The sequence below is a fragment of the Macrobrachium nipponense genome, chromosome 12, assembly GCF_015104395.2.
Source record: "Macrobrachium nipponense isolate FS-2020 chromosome 12, ASM1510439v2, whole genome shotgun sequence".
In the NCBI taxonomy this organism is placed as follows: Eukaryota; Metazoa; Arthropoda; class Malacostraca; order Decapoda; family Palaemonidae; genus Macrobrachium; species Macrobrachium nipponense.
Window position 1 is genome coordinate 19,682,401 of NC_087205.1, and position 20,295 is coordinate 19,702,695.

The following is a 20,295-nucleotide window of genomic DNA, read 5'->3' on the forward strand; positions in this document are numbered from 1 at the left end:
TACTTTCAGCGGAGACTGGAACGCAGCCATTAAATTCTTGAACAAGGTGGTTAGGCAGTAAACACTCCACTTCGCTTTTGGCTGTCTTCTGATGAAGACATGTTTGTGAGCTCTTGCTGACTAGCCATTAATTATGATTTTCCCAGTGGGATCTTTAATTTGTTATTTTGAATAAATATGTATATACTGTGTTTGATATTAATAATTAATTGACTTTAATAATTAATATGCCTTTTGGCTTTGTGTCAAGTGTAGGTGGCAAGGGTATGCCAACACCATTATTACATTTTTGCCCTTTAACGTCAAGAAGAGACGTGTTCATCCAAAATTTACACTTACGCTTTGGAAATTACCGAGGGGAACTTCAGAGGTTTGTCCTTTGTTTCTTATGGTATTTCTTCTTCTCTTTCGTCCTTTTTGCCAGCTTATCAGACGAAAATAGAGGAGAGGGCGTGAGGTGTTAGTGTTTGAGGGATCTCGTCTTATTTCGGAGGGCGGTGCCCTTGGCTGGGAGAGGACTATCCTAATTTTTTAAAATCATATTTTCTTTCTTTTACAGGCTAACAGTGTTGATATAGTTGATTACAGCGTACCAGACCCCCCCCCCCCCCCCCCCCCCCCCCCCCCCCCCCCCCCCCCCCCCCCCCCCCCCCCCCCCACCCCCCCCCCCCCCCCCCCCCCCCCTTCGTGAATAGTTAGAACCCGCGAATGTTTGGAACGCGTAGAAAAATGCTAAAAACAGCCTATTTTGTTAGTTAAAGCTCAAGAAAAAACACTAAAAATTTTCATACATGGTTTTTTTAATAGTTTTATCACAAAAAGTGCATTTTATGATGAAATTGATATAAAAAAAAAAACCAGGAATCTGTGGATATTTCTCATAGAAAAATACCGCGAATGCGTGAATTTTCCGCGAATAATGCGGGGAAACATTCCCGAGAGAGATCCGCGAATGTTTCAGTCCGCGAATCCAGAGAACGCGAATACAGGGGCCCACTGTATATGGTTTGAAATCCCTTCATGTTGACTATTCCTAACATTGGAATTATACCTGTGACTCGTACCATGCTGTGATATTGGTACTAGAGTGTGTGTACTGTTCCCATGCTGGAGATCATATTCGTTTGCCGCTGCTATCCTGGAGTTTCGTCGCTGGACAAAGCCTTCGCCGCTGCCCTGTGAATATTAACTCTATTCCAGCTGGTAAATGTACCTCCTCCTGTAGAAGAAGTCTTGCCGAATTTGGAGAGGTCGAGGAGGAAGAGAGCTCATCAAGTGTCATCATCTTTCTCTTCGGAATCATCATATTTTTCTTCAACCTCCACCCCTTCGACTTCTAAGGCTCTCTGCTGAAGAAGAAGGTAGTCTCCCCCTCTAAGAATTCTCGTCACAGGACTTCTAAGGGTCTGCCTCGAACTGAGGAGGTGGTTGGGTCTCCCGCTGGCTCACCCGTTCCTTTGGGAACAGGAACCGTCACGCTGTCCCAGGGCTTAGCGTGTCAGGAGCTGTAGGAGCATAAACTTCCATTCACACTTCTGCTGCTAGCCCTAGAGGTTCTACCCCTAAGACTAGTTCCATGTTCGTGTACATTTAGAGTCGGTGATGCTGAGTCTGCTTACTGTCACAACTCGGGCACGGAGTGGAAGGAGTGAGTCGATCAGGTGACTCACGCCTTGCTGGTGATCGCTCTCGCGGTGATTGCTCGGTACCCAGGGTTGACGTGATGGTCCTACAGGACTGCAGGTAGTGAGACCCGTAGGGGGTCCCCCATTGTCCTTTAGAGGTTTCGGCCTCGATGAGGATTTGGATGAGCTGGAGGACGGTAGAGACTGACTGGTCTCAGTGGCGGCGAACGTTTCTCCTGCCATGCGGGAGTTTGGTAACCACCCTCAGGAAAGCGTTTCTCCAGGACAATAACGCTTTTGTAGACTTGTGTTACGGCCAACGGCCATCACTGCAGGTTGATGGCTGCCCGCAACTTGCTTCTGCAAGTTCTGCTAACAAGGTGAGCGAGAGCATCCGATCTTCCTCACATATTCCCTCTACTTCCTATGGCTACACCAGGAGGGGCGAGTCTTACAAGATCGTGAGAAACTCCTCTGCAGTTGGATACGTCCACTATTCACTCTCAGAGAGCGAGCAGTGCCAGTGGATGGGTACGCTACATTTCATCACTCGGAGATAAATGTTTGAATAGAAGATAGATGCAGTCTCATTATGACCACATTCATATTTTTTTTTCCTTCGGATCTGCCCACAGGTCCTAGGAACCTTTTTTCCTTAGACCAGTGGTGGATGCTCACAAATTGTGTTTGCTTACCTAGCTCTTCAAGAGGACAAATTGCATCTTGCCTATGGTGTGCGGTTCTAGAGGAAAGAAGGATCCGAGTGACTGGCCTCTCCACCCTCCCCTCCTTGTTCTTCTACTCCTCTGCCTTCAGGTTGAAGACAGGACTCAAACTTACACTGGTTGGTCGGGCGATTGATGCGGTAAGTTTACATATCGAGCTTCCTTTCTATTTTTCTTATCGGAATCATAAAGCAATCCTGCTCCTTCCACTAGCAAGGGGAGGAAGGAGACTAGCACCCAGAACTTTGCATTAATGCCTCTGACTCTAAATATTCTTCCCAGCCCTTTTTTGGATGAGTTATGATTCCTCACTCATTTTGAAAAGGCCCGGAAGTCTGACTCTTGATCATGCGCTTCTATACTCCGATCAAGTTGTCAGAGGCAGGGCACTCCTCACTCTTACAACCAGGAGGAATAGCCCAGGTGTGCAGAACTCCAGTCAGTTCTAGAGGCTCATTCACATTCCTCCCACCAATCAATGTCTTCTTTATGTAAAGGACTGAGGGTTTGTTTAGCGTGTAGGAACAAATCACACTTTTGAAAGTGTGATTTGAAAGTAAATTGTATTTTTCCTAACCATACAAATCTGAGGTCCTTTACATTAATGCCCACCTCATGCCACCCCTCAATCTGAAACCTGGGCTGAAAGGCAAAGTGGAGTGTTTACATCTGGTACCAGACAGTAGTTACCGCCTTACCACCTTGTTCAAGAATTTAACGGCTGTATTCCAGCCTCCGCTGAAAGTAATTCCTTATGCAAAGGACCTCAGGTTTGTATAGTAAGGAAAAATACAATTTACTTTCAAAAATTGTGATTTTTAACAAAACTTCTGTGATTTAAACCCATAATTGTTCCTACACGACATACAAACCTTTGGTCCTTTACATTAGGAATTACTTACGTTGAAGCTGGAAAACGGTCGCTAGACTTCCAAACAGGGTAGTTCTGCATAGTTCATACTGTTCAGTTGGCAGGAGTTTGCCTACCTGTATGTAAACATTTCAATTTACTTTTCGCCATCATCTGATGCAGATGTGTCTACTCTTCGCTCTCTGCCCAACTGTTGCTAGCAGTGTTTTCCCGGTGGGGTCTTTCTTGTTTTTGTATGGTATATTCGTGTCTTTGCAATGCAGGCCCTGGTATATTCGTGTCTTTGCAATGCAGGCCCACAAGTCTAATAAGCCTACCCCTAAGACTGCTACCTCTCAGCGTGTGCCCTGGGGTTGGCGGGAAGGGTTGCAATAACTTCAGATCATCTATCGATGTTGACCCTCATGCCCTCTGCACATCCTGCAAGGGACGTGATTGTAATCCTGAACTTCCTTGTGACGACTGTCGCTTCTGGTTGCCTGTGCAATGCATGAATTTTGCAGGGAGGAAACGATATCGGAGGAAGGGTGCTAAGGTGTCATCTGAGGCTTATATGCCCCCAACGACTACCTTGGTAGCTGACCCTTTGTTTGTCTTTGTTTCTCTCTCCTGGCAAGCTTCCCCTCATTGCTCCCTCTCCTCTCCTTTGGGAGAGGCTTCTTCTTTGTCTAGTTCATCAGAAAATGAGGATGAAGAAGAAGTGGGTGATCAGAGCATCCCCCTTGCTTGGGGTCTCAGGTCATGCTGAGGGGGACAATTCTCCCTTGGAGCAACAGGAGTCTCCCTCCATTAACCTGACTTTTCTTCTTCTTCAGGTGTGGTGGAGGAGCAACCGTCTGACCTGTTGGCGGCTTGGCATTTGCTAGGATTTGTGGGAACTCCTTCTATGCAAGTCTGCTGACTCACCTCACCAAGCCTGTGGTGACTCATATACTGGAGACAGCACCTACCAATACCATGACTACCTTAGCCTTTGCCAAGTTCCCAACTATGCATTTCTGTCATCACCCGATGGCTACCACTCACTCGGTAGCATTGGATACAGCTGTACTTCTGCCAGCCCCTCGAGTCATTGTACCTCTACCTCCTGGCTTTGTTGTGTCTCTACCTACCATTGCTGTGACTGCTGCTCCTACAGGTGTTGTTTCCACTGCTGCCGCTACCCCTGTAGTAGTGGAGACTCTCCCTGTTCATGCTGCTCCTGTTACCTGGGCAGCTCCTGCTGCTCCTTCTGCCCCTGGCTGTTCCTGTTATGCCTGCTGCTCCTGCCTGGATCAAGGACCTGACCACTATCTAAAGAAGGTGACAAAGAATTCCTGGAAGTTGTCGTTGTCGTCTGCTGCCTCCTCCCCTATTTCTTCCAAGGCCTCTCGGTCGAGGAAGAAGAAGGTTGCTTCATCTCCCCCCCCTCCCCCAACAAGTCTTGCCTTGAAACTTTTAAGGGGCTGCCTCCCTCCACAGGGAAAGCAGAGGGTTCTCTCCTCGGCTCTCCCGCACCTTCGGGTTTGGGAACTGATTTGCAAGTCTTGCCTAGGCCTAGCGTCTCGAAAGCTAAGGGTGCACATACTTTGGTCCATGCCCATGTCACCGGCTCCAAGAAGTCATCTTCGAAGACTGGTGCTGTGTCGGGTGACCAGTCTAACTGAGACACTGAATGTTCAAGTTTCTGAGGAGTCTCAAACATCCCAAACTATGGACAGAGAGACCTTTCTCAGTACCAGTGAGGGCACAGGGCAAGGGAAAGAGTCGAGACACAAATGTGCCTCGCCTCTCCCTGCCAGTACTCGGCCAGGTGCCTGATCCAGTGCCTCGGTCTGTAACCGAACATCTGGAGGAGTAAAGAGGTCCCCTGCCCAGACATGTTTGCCAAATGCAGAGGCCTTGAAGAAGTCTTGGGCATGTCATGAGGAGAGCACAAGTACTTGCTGGCCGGCTGCTCGCTCGACTCCACCCAGCCCCCATTGCATTTGCACGATCAGTCTGGCTTTGCTACCGAGTTGAGTGCTCAGCTCGACTTGGGTACTCGGCGCGCTTGCATGAACCTCTCTGCCCTCCTGTGGTGACTGCATATGGCTCACCTCTCCTGTCAGTTCTGCTAACAAGACAGGTGTTAGTACCCAGTCCTCCTCACCTATCCAGTCAACCTCCTGGGGTTTTACTATGAGGCGTGAGTTGGAGAGGAGGAATTTTGACAAGTGTTCTCATCGGAGTCCTAGTACTCAGGCCTACGTCCCTGGCTCAGTTCTTGGCCCAGCCCAATCGTAGTGCAGGAAGGGTCATGGATCTGGCAAGGTTCTCCCTCCTGTAGGGATAATTGATCAGGAGGACTGCAAACCGGAAGGATTTGAGGATCCTCTCCTCCAGGATGTGGACACCCTCAAGATACAGAGGACGTTTTCAGAGATCATTGTGCTAATTTGTCAGCACAGTGATCTCAGGGAAAGGACCACAGCCTTGTCTGTGGATTATCCATTACGCCTTGAATCCTTTTGGTGCCCCAAGAAGGAACCCAAAATTTTGATGGGGCTGCCATGGTCCGCGCTTGCTGAGGGGGTAATTGACCAAGTGAATGATCTTGTTTCTGGGCAATATACTTCCTCCTCCTCTGCCTCGTCACAAGTGCTATTACATGCCCTCGGAGAGGTCCTTGCCAACTATGTATTTTGACCTGGACCTGGTTTGTCTAGCCCCAGGTCTCTTGTTGCAGCAGCTTACTGCGGAAGAGTCCCTCTTTTGTAGCAAATTGGATGGATTTGTGGTCATTCAGAGTATCCAAAGCAGCTGCTTTCTCAGTTTGCTCCCGAGTCAGCATTGACTTTACTTAACGGACCATTGCTGGGTTCTTCCTCTATCTTCCCTAGAGTTGATGGATGCTGTGGTGGACAAGTGCTGCGAGAATAATGACTGCCTTGACCAAGACCTCCGGTTCTTTGCGTGTCACTGCAGCTCGACTTTCGGATCAAACTAGCTCTTCCTTGGCCCCTAAGAAGTCCCAGTCTTTGAATGGCACCCATGGAAAATACTAGCCTTCTTCTTCCTCTGCTCGGACCCAGTTGCTACCCTTTTTCCCTTCAAGTAAAGAGGGCAAAGGGAAGAAGGGAGAACAGTAGGAGTGGCATTTCCCTCCAGCTGCTGCACTGGTGGGGGCTGCCTGTCGAGCCATTGGGCAACGTGGCAGCTACATGGATTCAAGACCTGGATAGTAGATATCCTTTGGGCAGTTAAGGCAGGGAGCACAACAGGAGCGGCCCTGGCAACAGGAACATCAGGAGTAGCACAGGAATGACCAGAGGGCAGCTGAGGCAGGAGAACATACAGGAGCGGCCCAGCTGGCAAGAGCTACAGGAATGTCAGTATCAGCAACAGGAGCAAGCAGGGCAGCTGGGGCAGGAGCCACAGCAGTAATAGACAGGACCATAGATACAACAAGAGGCAATGCCACAGCATACAGGAGTGCTAAAGTTGAAAATCCTAAAGGCTAGCATAACCAGTTGTGAAAATCCAGACATCTACTGCTGCACCTATAATGCTCACTGTCAACCTGAAGAAAAATGCAAATATGATTAGTAGAGAGAGACTCCTCTCACTCTGAGGGGAGCTGCCTTACGGAGCAGGAGGAGTCCCTTGAAGTAAAAAAAACTTCCTGAAGACACTCGGCAACTTTTCTCTGAAGTTTCCTCCTGGCAAACTTGCCCTTAGTGCAAGGGTTGAAGAGCAACACTCGGCACAAGTCACAAAAGATATACAGTCACGTCCTCTATAAGCAGAGGACATGAGGATGAAGGATAGGGGAGCGAATGTTGCGCCCTTGGCCACCAACTCCATGACATACTGGGGGAAGATGGCCTACCCAAGGCTATAACAAATCGTGGGTTTGTATACAGGCTGTTCCCAGTTATTGACAAGTGTTCCATTCTCAGCAGGGTGCTGATAAAAGAAAACCGCCATTAACCGAAACTAGGCCATTTATGGCGCTGAATTTCAGTTAATGATGCCTCTGTTAGGTACATTATGGTGCCATAACTCTATTATCAGCACCTTATGGCGTTGATAACTGAAACTTGGCCTGCTGTGGCATCATAAATTACCAATTTTATGGGGGTAGACAAGTGCTCTAAAACCGGATCGCCTTTAACAGAGTTCGCCGATAACTGGGTACTGCCTGTATTAATAAATATCAAAACATTCAGGCAAATACATAGCTCACGAAAATGCATCTGCATCACATAACTACTAAAAGCAAACTGGAATGTTTACATTTACATCCAGGTAGGTGTGTATTCCTGCCTACTGGACAGTAGTTCCTGCCTAACCATCTTATTCAAGAGTTTAACGACCATTTTCCTGGTTCGCCAAAAGTAATTCCTAATGTAAAGGACTGATGGTTGGTGTATTGTGTAAGAACAAATATAGCTTTTCCTTCAGAAGGGAACTGAGTCATGAGGGTAGCCATTGTGTAACATTGTATTAAAAGGATGTGCTATATTACCATATTTCTATATCTATGATGCTTCTCTCTTTTTTTATTGTTTGATATGGTTAAAGTTCGTGTACTACTTGATGCACAAGTTTTTATCTTCTTCAGTAGTGATTTCCAACTTTAGGTGGCAAATGCTTGTACCAGTAAAGTGTCAGAGTTCTTTTTGTTATTATTTAAGTTCTTATTAGGAAAGTCATTACTTTATGGTTGTGGATTTTTAAGTGTTTGCATGAAAATTGGAGAGACACAGATTGAGAAATTGAGCATCTCAGTGGAGAGAGACTGTATGTAATGGACAAGAAGTAAAAATGTAGAAAGCAATGCAGTTGGGGTCAAAGGGATGCTAAAAATAATCTTTGTGTTGTTTTCAAGACAAATAGTACTTACTGTATTCCCATATGAGGACATAGATAGGAAAGTTTGTGTAGGAATAAGAACTCATCCAAGGCTTTCTAATACATATACATATTATAATGTTCATTAATTTAAGAAAAAACCTAGGACATAGATAGGAAGGTTTGTGTAGGAATAACAACTCATCCAAGGCTTTCTAATACATATACAAAATGTAATGTCTACATCTAGTTCAAGTCTCATAGCCACCTCCATTTACATTCAGTTCATGCCTTGTAGCCTCCATATGTTCATCTTAAGACTGAAGGACTTCTTATCTGGGGTAAAGTAGTAACTAATGTTTTCCAGATTGTTTTTTCACAGACTATGGCAAGATGATACTATATAGATAAAACTGTTCCTTTACATTACAGCTCTAGTTTTTCATCTCAAAATCTTGAGAACATTTTAAACCTTAATAAAATCTTATATTTCTTCACAGCAGGTAATGACCCACCTCGTCGTGGTGTAGAGGTCTCTGGATGGCCATCAGGTAAAACTGCAGATGCCTCTTCCATACAGAAATCTGAGTGTATGTCAGGGACAAATGAATTTGCTTTATCCCACGAGAGGGAGACAGGTGGAAGTCTTGTCGTTACTTCAGACAATGAAGTTATGAAGGAAGAAAGAAAACGAAGTGGCTCGTCTTCTATATACATACCTGCAGCAGATCACCCAGCTCAAAAGTCTTTCCGATGTGGAGATACAGCGCCCATAGCAATGTATGAGCACACCACAACCATTCATTTATAAAGTTTTCTCAGGGAATATCATGTTTACAGCACCGAAGCTAAAATTATTTGGTGCTACTGCAAAAAGATTACTGTATATAAAGGACAGGTTTTAAAACAAATTTCCTTTGTGTGACAAGCTTTAAAAAAATGCAAAGACATCAGAATTTAGCACCTTTTACAAATATCAATTTCGAGCTTTTTAGAAATGTCAGAATTTAGCATTTTTTTTTTAAAAGTATCAATACAGGACATATTGTAAGTGGCATTTCCACTTATGGAAGGATAGTGCAAGAAATCTTAGTATATTGTTTAGCCAAGTCTTAATTTTATTTTAAATAGTACTGCATAAAGTATATATTTTATTTTTACTTGCTGTGTTTTATGAGTCAGTGATGTAATTTTTCCTCTTATGTTTACACATTTGTTTTAGATTCTTAAATAAAATAGTACTTTTAAGTTTAACAACTCTCATTTTGTACAATGATTTTTTTTATCTGTACAGAACAAATTATATATATAAGCATCATGGCTGCTAAAAAGTAATACTATTGAAACTATTTGTACTCCTCAAGGCTGTACAGAATAGTATTTATATCCACTAGTAACAATGTGCTGTTTTGTTGGATTCATTATATTTTACTTTGTTAAAATCACCAATGCCAGATTTATATTGCTGCTTTACCCATAAAATTTCTTGCAGTATATAATTTTATTTTTTCTATAATTGGCTAATGCCTTTTTTTATTTCACCTGTCACAGTACAGGGTTTCACAAGATTCTATCTTTGGAAACTTTGGTTGGATGTCTTTACTGTAACATTGCTTTAAAGGTCACTTTTCAAGCTTATGGATGTGGGTTTTAATGGAATGGTGCTTGGTGTGCTGGTGAATGGTAAACTTTGTGGTCATAAATTAATAGGGTTACTAGCTATGTGAACAAATAGTTCCCAGTGTCCATCCAAGCAGAGTCATCAGTAATGTGCTTGGGCTAGTCTTTTCCATTATCAAAAGCTGATGAATGTTGAAGGGAAAGACAGTTGAGGTCAGTGAAGGATTCAGACCAGATGACAGTCATGGAGAGGATGGATGTTGACACAAAGGAGGAGAAGAAGCCTCTAATGCTGTAATGCTGAAGTCAAAGGTTGAGGAAAGGTGGAATGCATAACAAGAGGATAGCGAGTAAAAAGACATTTGAAGAATGATGAGATTTAGTGTACCAGGCTTGTCATACCTTCTTCTCCAGCATTTTCACATAGCTGTAAGGTTGCAAGGACTGAACATCTAACAGTGGCATTCCTCGAAGTGAGAATTTACCTCCTCTTATGATGTTAATGGCATCCACAAATTATACGACGATTACTTAAAGCCATCACCTGGGGAGCTTTTGACTTTCTCCTTGGCAACATATGCTCCCTCTTGCAGGCCAATAACTCTTTGTTGGTCAGCAGTTTTTGTGACAATTAATGGAGCAACATCTTATTCTTCAACCTTGTTAAACCCGACTTGTGTGATAACCCCATTATGTATAGCCTAAAAGGTTGCTCTCACTAACATTATGTGATGCCTATAGTATACCTTGAGTGTTGTGATGAATCCTTGGTCCATAGGCCAATGAAGATGGTGTTGGGAAACAAAAACAATACTCCATTTTGTGACACTGTTCTCCATGGCCTTTGGATGACTGAGCATTATCACAGTGGGTGAAAAACCTTGTTAAGGTGTTATTTTATTAGGTAATTCACAAAGGATGTTAAAACCTAGCCAACTGTGATTGATGACCATTGTTATTCATGCCTTCTAGTTAGACTTCCAGATTACTCTATATATGCCTTTCATTGGTGAATTCCTGAAATGCCCATTGATTTCTTGCAGGGTAGTATATATAAAGGGGCATCTGCTTCAGATTTCCTTCAGCATTAGAAAGCAGGAAATGTGGTAGATTTCTTAGCAGTCTTGTACCTTGGAGCAATCTTTATTTTTATGTATGTAACTTGCCAAGTAATCACATATAGCTGAGAGCTTCCTACCATGGCAGTCAAAAAAATTCAAATTTTGTGGCAGCATCACTTGATTTAAGTTGAAGATTCTCTTGCACCATTGGACGCTCCGGCACCAGAGGACACACTTAACATTAAAGGAAGGTCAGGTGCCAATGGGTGCTCTTGAATATCTGAAGAAACATAAGGAAAGACAGTTCCCCTCTGCTCAAGAAGGATGCACAGGCATCAACAGACGTTTGGGTGCCGCATGCTTCTTAGAGCTAGACACATACACAGAGGAAACATCTGATGAAGAGAGCACAGGAAGTAAATATCCGGCGCCAATGGACACTCAGAACTTTTCCTGAATGTGGCCTCACCATGGCCTCCTCAGACTTGCTCCCAGAGGTTGACTTCCTTGACGAGGAAGAACGAATCTTAGAGGAAGGTATCCTCTTACTATGTTGTTCCTCTAACACGTTGTCATCGTGTGAAAATCGTTCTGGATTGTCCCAGAAGCTGCAAGGACATTGGTCCTCTTGTAAAACACTGGCCTTCTTAGGGGGGACAGGAGGAAGCGACACATTACGAGTCTTCGTTTTCAATGGATGAGACTCATCTACAAAGCGCCATTGGCACCTGGGGTATGACTCCTCAGAGCTTGACATACTCGAGGAAAGACAAGACACTTCCTTAGAGAGGCTTTTCCAATGGCCCTCTGTCGCGACCTAGGATGTATCAACAGGACCTCCTGAGGGGGTGACTGTCAGTGAGCAGACCCTACTGACCTCCCTTGGGCTACCAGTATGCCTCCTCCCAGGTGCTGGGGAGTTTGACAGGGACCTTTGCCTAGGAGAATCTACGGGACAAACAGCCACCTCCTCCACAACACTAGCACTGGCACTCACTTCACCACCTACCTTAGCCATTAATGTCTTGACAGATGCTCCAAACTTCTCCATCGCTTGCAACATAACAGAAAATTTTGATCTACTAGCACTTCGAGGCTGGCAATGGGATTGGGTTTGGATGCAAGAAAGCCAGGGTTAGGCTTAGATTGAATAGACAAGATGAGGGAGAAGGTTGAAGTTGATCAGTAGAAGAATTAGAGACATATTTCCAGCAGGAACATCCTGACTAGCTAAAAGCTTCTTACTGCTAGCCCTAGAAGCTGCTTTCCACTTCTTATCCCTTTCTAATTTATTTAAGGACTGGTCAGTTTTCCAAGTTTTTGCATCCCACTGAGCACATTCCCCACAAGTCAACTGAGGAGAGCAAGTTTGATCCCTACAATCAGTGGAAATTGAATGCAGATCATTACATGCTTTGATAAGCCTTGTATTGCAGCCTTTGCTGCAATACCTAGTACCCTGAGAACTAGTATCGGACATACCAAGATACTACTAAACTCAAGACTAAGACTAGGTCTAATCGAAAGGCAAAATTGACAATTTTGACAAAATGAGTCCTGTCTGAGCTAAATGTTGCCAAAATGGCTACCAAAATACTTATCAGAGTACTTCACCAAATCGTCCAAAGTCATCAACTGGGAAGTAAATAATTCAAAAATTTCCACTGCCGCTAAACACTGTTGACAGTAACAGCTGGCAGAAACAACCGATTTTTGTGCTGAGTTGGTTCTTCTCTCCTCCAGTAGTGGGTTGTATCACTTAGCCAAAACAAAATAGCACTACCGCAAGAATTTCAAAAATTCTAGCTGCTGATGGATAGAAAATATAGCTATGCAACTATTTGGTAAGTTGCATACATAAAATCTTATTTTATTATAAATATGTAATTTTTCCAGGCTATAAAAGTTAAGACAGCTTTGGGAGAGGCCTGCCTCAGCAATGCTCAAGACTTGCTTAGTGGTTAAATGGGAATCATAAAAAAAAACTCATGTATAATGTAAAATGTATAATGTTGAAAGTATCATTTCACATCTGCATAGGCAAATGAGATACAGATGGCTGGAATTATGCTTACAAATTATGCTATGCTATAACCACCCTGCATTTTTATTTGTAACAAATATACCACTTGCCTTAATTTTTTTCTCAGTAATCTGATATGTACCTTTCATTGCTCATAGAACACAGCCAAAAATGGTTTGACACTAATATATTAAGGTTGTGATGACATCAGTAGACTTTATTCATTAAAGTAATGCAAATGTTTTTGAAGTCTCACTGCTTACTCTTTATTGTAGATAAAATAGTAATTACTACTATACTCTGTTAACACAAGCTTAAAGTAGTACTTACATATATTTTTTTAACTGCTAAAAAGTACAAGAACTTTGTTATTTTTGAGCTTTTGATCTGTATGGTCAATATGTCTATGTATAACAGCACAGTATTGTTATATGCTTTAATATTGTCAAATGACTAACTTATTATATCAAAGTATTTTTACATGGTTTAAAATATAACTGGTTCATTGGGCAATTATATTGCCACTGTACATGTCATGTACTTCTTTATAAAGCTATCAATCTCTTACTAATTATGTTGTATTGAGATAGGCTGCTTTGATTATTATATCAATGTGTTGGCAGTTGTCCTGTTTCTACCAGAGAGATTCAGCAGAAAAATTGTAATTTTTAAAATAATTTTATAATAATTTTTTCTTAGTGCCTCACCATCAACCAGCTTTAATTTCAATGATGCAGTCTCAGCTGTACAATACAATAATTTCAGGTAGCTCCTTTGTTTATTGTGGAACAAGTCACTTGAAGATTACTGTTTCCTGGCATTGAAGATGGTATTTTTTCATAAAATAACTCACTAATTTCCCACGAGCCATAGAGGCCAAAGGTTATGTTTTCCATCAGTCTATCCTTACCCCAGAGGCCTTACCCAGAAGAAGATTTTCTTTGCTAGAGAGTAATCAGAACTCCTGTGTATGACCTGTGAATAAAGTGCATAAATTAGTCATATATAAATAGTAAATAAACAAATGTATCATGAAAAGAAAAAAATGTATGTAGTCACAAAGATTCATTCCTGTATAAGCAGATTACAGAAAAACTTAGTTTACAGGTGAGGAGTAACTTAAATGTTATACATATATGATTATCAACATTACCAGTATTTTCACCCTTTTATGACCCTGACTGTTAAATTGTAAATTTTACTATAGCAAGAATATTGTAATCAAATAAAAATTATTGTAATAAATTGCTTTTTTATGACAGTTTCTTCAGAAATACACACATTTTTATACTTGGTAACTCCACAATGTGTAAAATATTTCAAGTTTTAAATATTAAAATGTTCTTTTTTATTAGTAATATTTCAATTGTGTTAATTTTATCCTTTATTCTATTTTTATTTTGATGTATTTGGGACATCATTTATGTCATGTTTTAACCAAGTGTAACTGCGTAGTATGTTAATTTGTATTTCTAATATTTCCTATTATTATTAATAAATAATTTATTAATTTTGTCCTCTAACCATATGTCACCATAGTACTGAATAACCAAACCATTCCAGTACCAGGATATCAGACAAACTTTCATAAACATCACTATCAATATTCCCTCTGTGGTGCATCCAATACTTTCAGAATATTAAAATACTACATCAAAGTTGAGAGATACTGTTCAATTACCTATAGAATTACATATAAAAAACCAGAGCTTACTATTTTGACTATTTTGACCATTTTTATTAGTCCATGTCAAACATTCCAGATATGCAGTGTTAAGACATTAATATAGATAACTACTTTAGGGTGCATTTGGGCATTAAGAGAAGTTTTAATATGATACTTATGGAGTACATACTGAAACCTTTGAGCTTATTTTTTATTCAGTGGTAAAACACCTACTCTTCTAGTTTCTTAATAAGGTTGGCAATATAATAATTTCACTGTTGTAAATTTTTGTCCTGATAACTGAAATTAACCAAAAACAAATTAAATTTCATAAGTATTGTAAAATTTACACAATGAAAAATAAATATATTTCCTATTACACTGATATCATTGCTATTTACACGAATTTGTTATTCTTGAACAACCCTACTTGCTTTAGATGGTGTTAACCCATCCCTCAACACTTTCCAGATGTAACTCCAAAGCTACATGTTAAATTATGTACGTATTGTTAATGTTAATTTTATTATGTACGTATTGTTAATGTTAATTTTTTCCTTTAATTTTCTACAGATGACATTTGAGGTCTACATAATGTTAAATTATGTATTGTAATGTTAATTTTTCCTTTATTTTATACGGATGACATTTGAGGTCACTAAAGTATTGAAAGGTTGGTTAATTTGTCTAAAGCTGTTAAAACATAAAATGAGAGTAATTGTAATTTAAAATGTTTTAGAATGATTAGATAAGGACAGCTTCAATCACTGCTTGGTTATGAAGATTCATATCTGCAATTAACATTAGCCATGTCTTAACTGTAATTTGTAGATGTGCTGATGCCTGTATCTTTTTAACTAAAATTTATTAGCTTTTTACCTTTGAAATATAATTTAAAATATGCAGAAGCCCTTTACCTGTATTATAATCTACAAATATGTTGAACCATTCATCTTTTAAATGTTTTTTATGCACTTGTGGAAGCTTTTATCTAATGTCACACATGTATAGGCTGAAGAACAAACACCTTAAACAAATGTTGAATAAACCTGAGAATGATGTAATGGATGGATTCTGTCCAGATGTGTAAAAACTGCCAATGCCAAAATGAATGATAAAGTTTGTGTAAAGAAACTCCAGTGTAATATTAATAAATCAAGAAATTGATTATGAGGATTTTTACAAGCCTTTCAATATTATTATTAGTACTGTAAGCTGATCAAACCTTAACTAGTTAACTAATCACAAATGTGTGTGTGAAATGCATACTAAGCACAAAGTAAGTTACAAAACAAGTGTATTGTAGAGTGAAATACTATCACAACTTATAACCGAGCTACCACAAAGGTCTAATGTGCAGTAAATATACATAGCACTGACATTCTATTAATTTTCTTGCGCATCCACACTAAAGCAGCATCCCCCCCTCCATAAGTTATTTATCAGTAAAATAACACTGTCCTGACTACCTGTCTCAGTATCCACAGTTTCCTGCTAGCAGACATGTCTGGTACTGAGAGACCTGGTAATGGAAATTCTGGAAAGAAGACTTTCCATTTATGTATCCAATGGAATTTTGCCTTTGATATGTAATGCAGTACATACAATATACTACTATGTATACTTAACAGATAGATGAGCAATAAACATTGGCTTGTTTTAGATGTCATGAAAGTAAGTCAGCAATCCTGATCTAACATATAGGCAGTCCCCGGGTTACGACGGGTTCGGGTTACTACGTTCCAAAGTTAAGGTGCTTCTCAATTATATTTATCAGACATTATTTCCAGGGTTACGACGCCTACAACTCTCATCTGGCAGATGAAATATGACACCAAAAATGCAAAATAATAAATATTTGAAGGTTTTTGGGATGAAAAATGCAATAACAATGCAGTTTATATAGTTTTCAATGCACCCAAAGCATTAAAAGTAAGGTTTTCTTAAGATTTTTTACGATGTTCCGGCTTACGACGTGTCTCAAGAACGGAACCCCATCGTAACCCGGGGACTACCTGTACTTTAAAAGGTCTCAAAACCTCTGGCTTATTGTTAGTTGAAAAGGTCTGCACCACACAATTGTGTACATGCTGATGGGTCAAAATCCTCACTGGTATGGAAATTTCTGCCATATTTTCCAACAGAATATACCTGATTCTTATTACCTAACATGGTCAGTTTTTACAGCAGGATTGCCTACAATTTTATATGATGTTAAGGGTATTAAACATATATAAGTATTCACAAACGTCTATAATTTTCAACACTTCTGGGATTGCTTCAGATTCATGAAATATAACTATCCAATGAATTCCCTTATTCAACAGATGAATATCAGCAAAGAGATGTAGGTTAGGCAGCCAAGCCTGAAGTCATAATAATTCAATCCAATGTAGCATAAGTTCCCATTAATATTCATGTAAGATTTCTGAAGCCCATTACATACTGTGCTATGCTATTAGGAATTTTGTGAAATGATGAAACAGCTAACCAATTATACTACATTAAACCCTCACAAACGTTCTCCATCACATACAAGAAAATATAATAACTGATATGTAAGTAGATTAGAATATGGAAATTTTTATGATAAAATTTATTCTTTAAATACCTCTCTATTATGATAGCTGTATTTCCTACATTGGGGGAAAACAATAGTGTGTGAAAAGCAAAATATTAATAGGATCGTTTAGTTTGAACCATCTATTCACCCATCCTTTTCAGGTAGTAATTATCTATAGTTTTCCATTCAGTTTTTTCTTCTGCCCACACACATGGGGAGGGGTGATACACAATATATTCAACCCCCGCCTGTTGGCAGTTCCAGATTCATGGACTCCCCTATTCACAGATTTCTCTTTGGAACAAATACTCAAATTACTTGCAGAAAATTTGCCTCTTTGCAGTATTTTTCACTGAGAAATATTCACTAATTACTATACGTATCTTCATAATTTTCATAACTAAATAACTTTTTGTGATAAAACTATCAAAATACTCGGGTATAAGCATTTTTAGTGTGTGTTTTTTGTCTGAACTATCAAAATATGTGCATAGTACTTGGCAAGTACGTACAGTATTCCCCCTGTATTTGCGGGGGATGGGTACCAGACCCCTCCAGGAATAGCTAAAACCTGCAAATAGTTGAAACCCCTTTAATAAAAATGCATAAAACTGCCTATTTTGTTAGTTAAAACTCATGAAAAACCCAGAGGGACCTGGGGCAACCCGAACAAGTTGTAAGGTCTGTAAGGTAAGGTAAGGTTATACCTAGTTTTTTTAAATAGATTTATCACAAAAAGTGCATTTTATGAGGAAATAGATAAAAAAAAAAAAAAACAGGAAATTGTGGATATTTCTCATAGAAAAACACCCCGTATCGGTGAATTTTCCACAAATTAATAGGGGCATAGTTCCAACGAGAAATCCGCGAATACGTGAGTCCGCGAATCCGGAGTCTGTGAATACAGGGGGTTCACTGTATATATATATATGCATTTAAATTTTATCATAAAAATATCATTTTCATTTAAGTAACTTATCAATAATTACATAAGTGAATCCCACATTGAAAGGAGGTGGGATACATGGATATATTCTATTCCAAAACATTAATTCATGTTATGAATTTGAAATAGAAAAGTTGCTAGCATTAAATACAATGCTTGTCGTTCCTTGCAAGGTAAGAGAGCCTACAGTAAAAACTGCCTTTGGTTGGTGCTCAACCTGTAGTGGCGTGACGGTAAAGCCATGGAGCGCCTCTAGTTAAGTGGGAACTTTGCAGCGAAGGAGCTGTCCGATGGCTAGCAAAGTATCTGGAGCTTTGCAGCGAAGGATGTAACTGATGGCCAGCAAAGCATCCATAAGTGCCCTTGCCCTGGGCACAGTACCAATATAAACACAACCAAATAAGACTGTCACCCTAAATGAAACAAAACCACAACCATCCACTGAGAATGGTTGGTGCTCCAGGTACAGTGTACCTCCCGGCTCCCAAAAACTTGGCAAATTACTACAAGGTGAAGGTAAAGTATGAGAAAGTATGGGATTATATTTCCAGTAGGTTGATTGTAGAATGGGCGTAAGGGGCATTTGTATAGTGCCTAAAAGCTAATGAGGTAGAAGCTGTTCTGATGTCTTTAGCTTTCAATTAGGAGTATAATGCTCTCTTGAATCTGAATGTGTCTAGGATAAAGGAAAATAAGTTCTAATCAGTGGACGAGACAAACTCTTGCCAAAACACCATAGGTTATGGATGGTCTTTAAACTTCTGGTCCATTTCAGGTAACAGCTGAAACTTCCAACTGGATAGAGAGCTCTCTATTCTTCCTCAGAGCTAGGGAGCACTTCTGTGCTCTAAAGGCAAGGACAAAAGTGAAGAAACACACCTTGGAGTGGACACTTGGTACTCAGAAGTGGGTGAGCTGTGATAAATGTAGCATAATTTCCTACAGAGTTTAGCATCAAAAGGCAAATGAGATTTGGTAATTCTACACCGGGTGCTTGAGAGCTGGTGCTGGGCGTTGTCGATGGGCTCTCATGCTGATGGTGCCTTTTCCTTGTTCCTCTGCGTCACACATAGCTAAAGCGAGACTACGAGAAGGATGTGGAATGGGGGGCTCGCCCATATACTAGCTACAGCGTAACTACATGAAGGCTGAGAAGTACTAGCCTTCTTATATCACTTGACTGGAATTGGATCTGAACACCAATGCACATCATCTGAGGGGCCTTAAGCAGCGTCAAAGAATTCGGGAATCTTTTCCTGCACCTCCTGTCCCTCTAAGAATTGTCAGAAGTGACATAACCGCAGGGCTGGCATTCGTATGATAATTATCTTACATGTATGATAAAACTGTTCTGGTACAATGTAGTAAAATATTTTCCAACTATTTAATATGATGAATCTGGGATTTGAGTTATGTACTGATTAAAAAGTATTATCATCAACATTATATGTTTGCTGATAAAGATTCCGCCATTATTATTTACTCCCATCATACAGCTCAGAACATAGTGAAATGGTAAAAAAATACAATATGTAATTTTCTACAAGAATATAATATATTTTCACAATATGTAAACTGTAGAGAAACAATAATTTTGATGTATCAGTACGATAACTAGATGCACTCCTATACGCCTTTCCGATGGCTGTCTGCCGATACCTGGGAATGTGCTATGGGCTCGATTGAGGGGGGGCAACTACCCGGGGGAGCGGAAACCACCTCGGACTCCCTTGAACTGCAAGTATGCCTCAGGTTTAGGGGAGTATGACATGGACCGGATAGCCCCCTCCTCAACTACACATCCAGAAAGGCGCCTTTGGCTGTTCATTGAAACCAGGGATTGTGCAACAAGTTCAACCGAGGGGGCAACTACCTGGGGAACTCCCACCAGCCTCCATTGGACTTCCAGTATGACTCCTCCCAGGTTTAATGTAGTATAACAGTGACTTAAGTCTAGGAGAACCAGCAGGCCAGATAATCACCTCCTCCACTGCACAACACTTCACTGTTACAGGGTTAATTTCTGATAACCCAGACACAAGACTGGTAAAGGCATGGGAAAGAAGCGAGGGAGCCAAGTGTGGGAGCGAGTGACTAGAAAATAAAAGGGCTAGTAGCAGCAGAGAAAAAATTGGATGCGAGGAGAGTTGGCACCACACAATCAGGAGCTGGCACCATATACTGGGTGCTCTGAGCTGGTGCTAGATGAGCTGGGTGCTAGGCATGCTAGTAGCTGGGGAGCTGATGGGCGCTCACAGCACAGCACTAAGCCGTCAAAATCGTCTACTCATCCTAGAAGCCATCACAACCAAACACTGAGCACCATTCCTCTCCTTACTACATTCTTGCACTTACACTTTTTCAGTTCTTTGCAAAGAAA

At 40.8% G+C, this 20,295-nt stretch overlaps 1 protein-coding gene across 3 annotated transcripts in view; it reads left to right on the forward strand.

The window, feature by feature from the left end:
* Positions 1-15,574, forward strand: part of LOC135224397 (glutamine-dependent NAD(+) synthetase-like) — a 141,999-nt gene extending 126,425 nt beyond the window's left edge. For 2 of the 3 annotated variants that reach the window (XM_064263361.1, XM_064263362.1), the window contains exon 15: positions 8,537-15,574. In XM_064263361.1, the coding sequence (XP_064119431.1) occupies positions 8,537-8,847 (311 nt within the window). In that variant the 3' untranslated portion in view covers positions 8,848-15,574. The remainder of the gene's footprint in view (positions 1-8,536) is intronic. The other variant, XM_064263364.1, reaches the window with a different exon arrangement.
* The last annotated feature ends 4,721 nt before the right edge of the window (positions 15,575-20,295 follow it).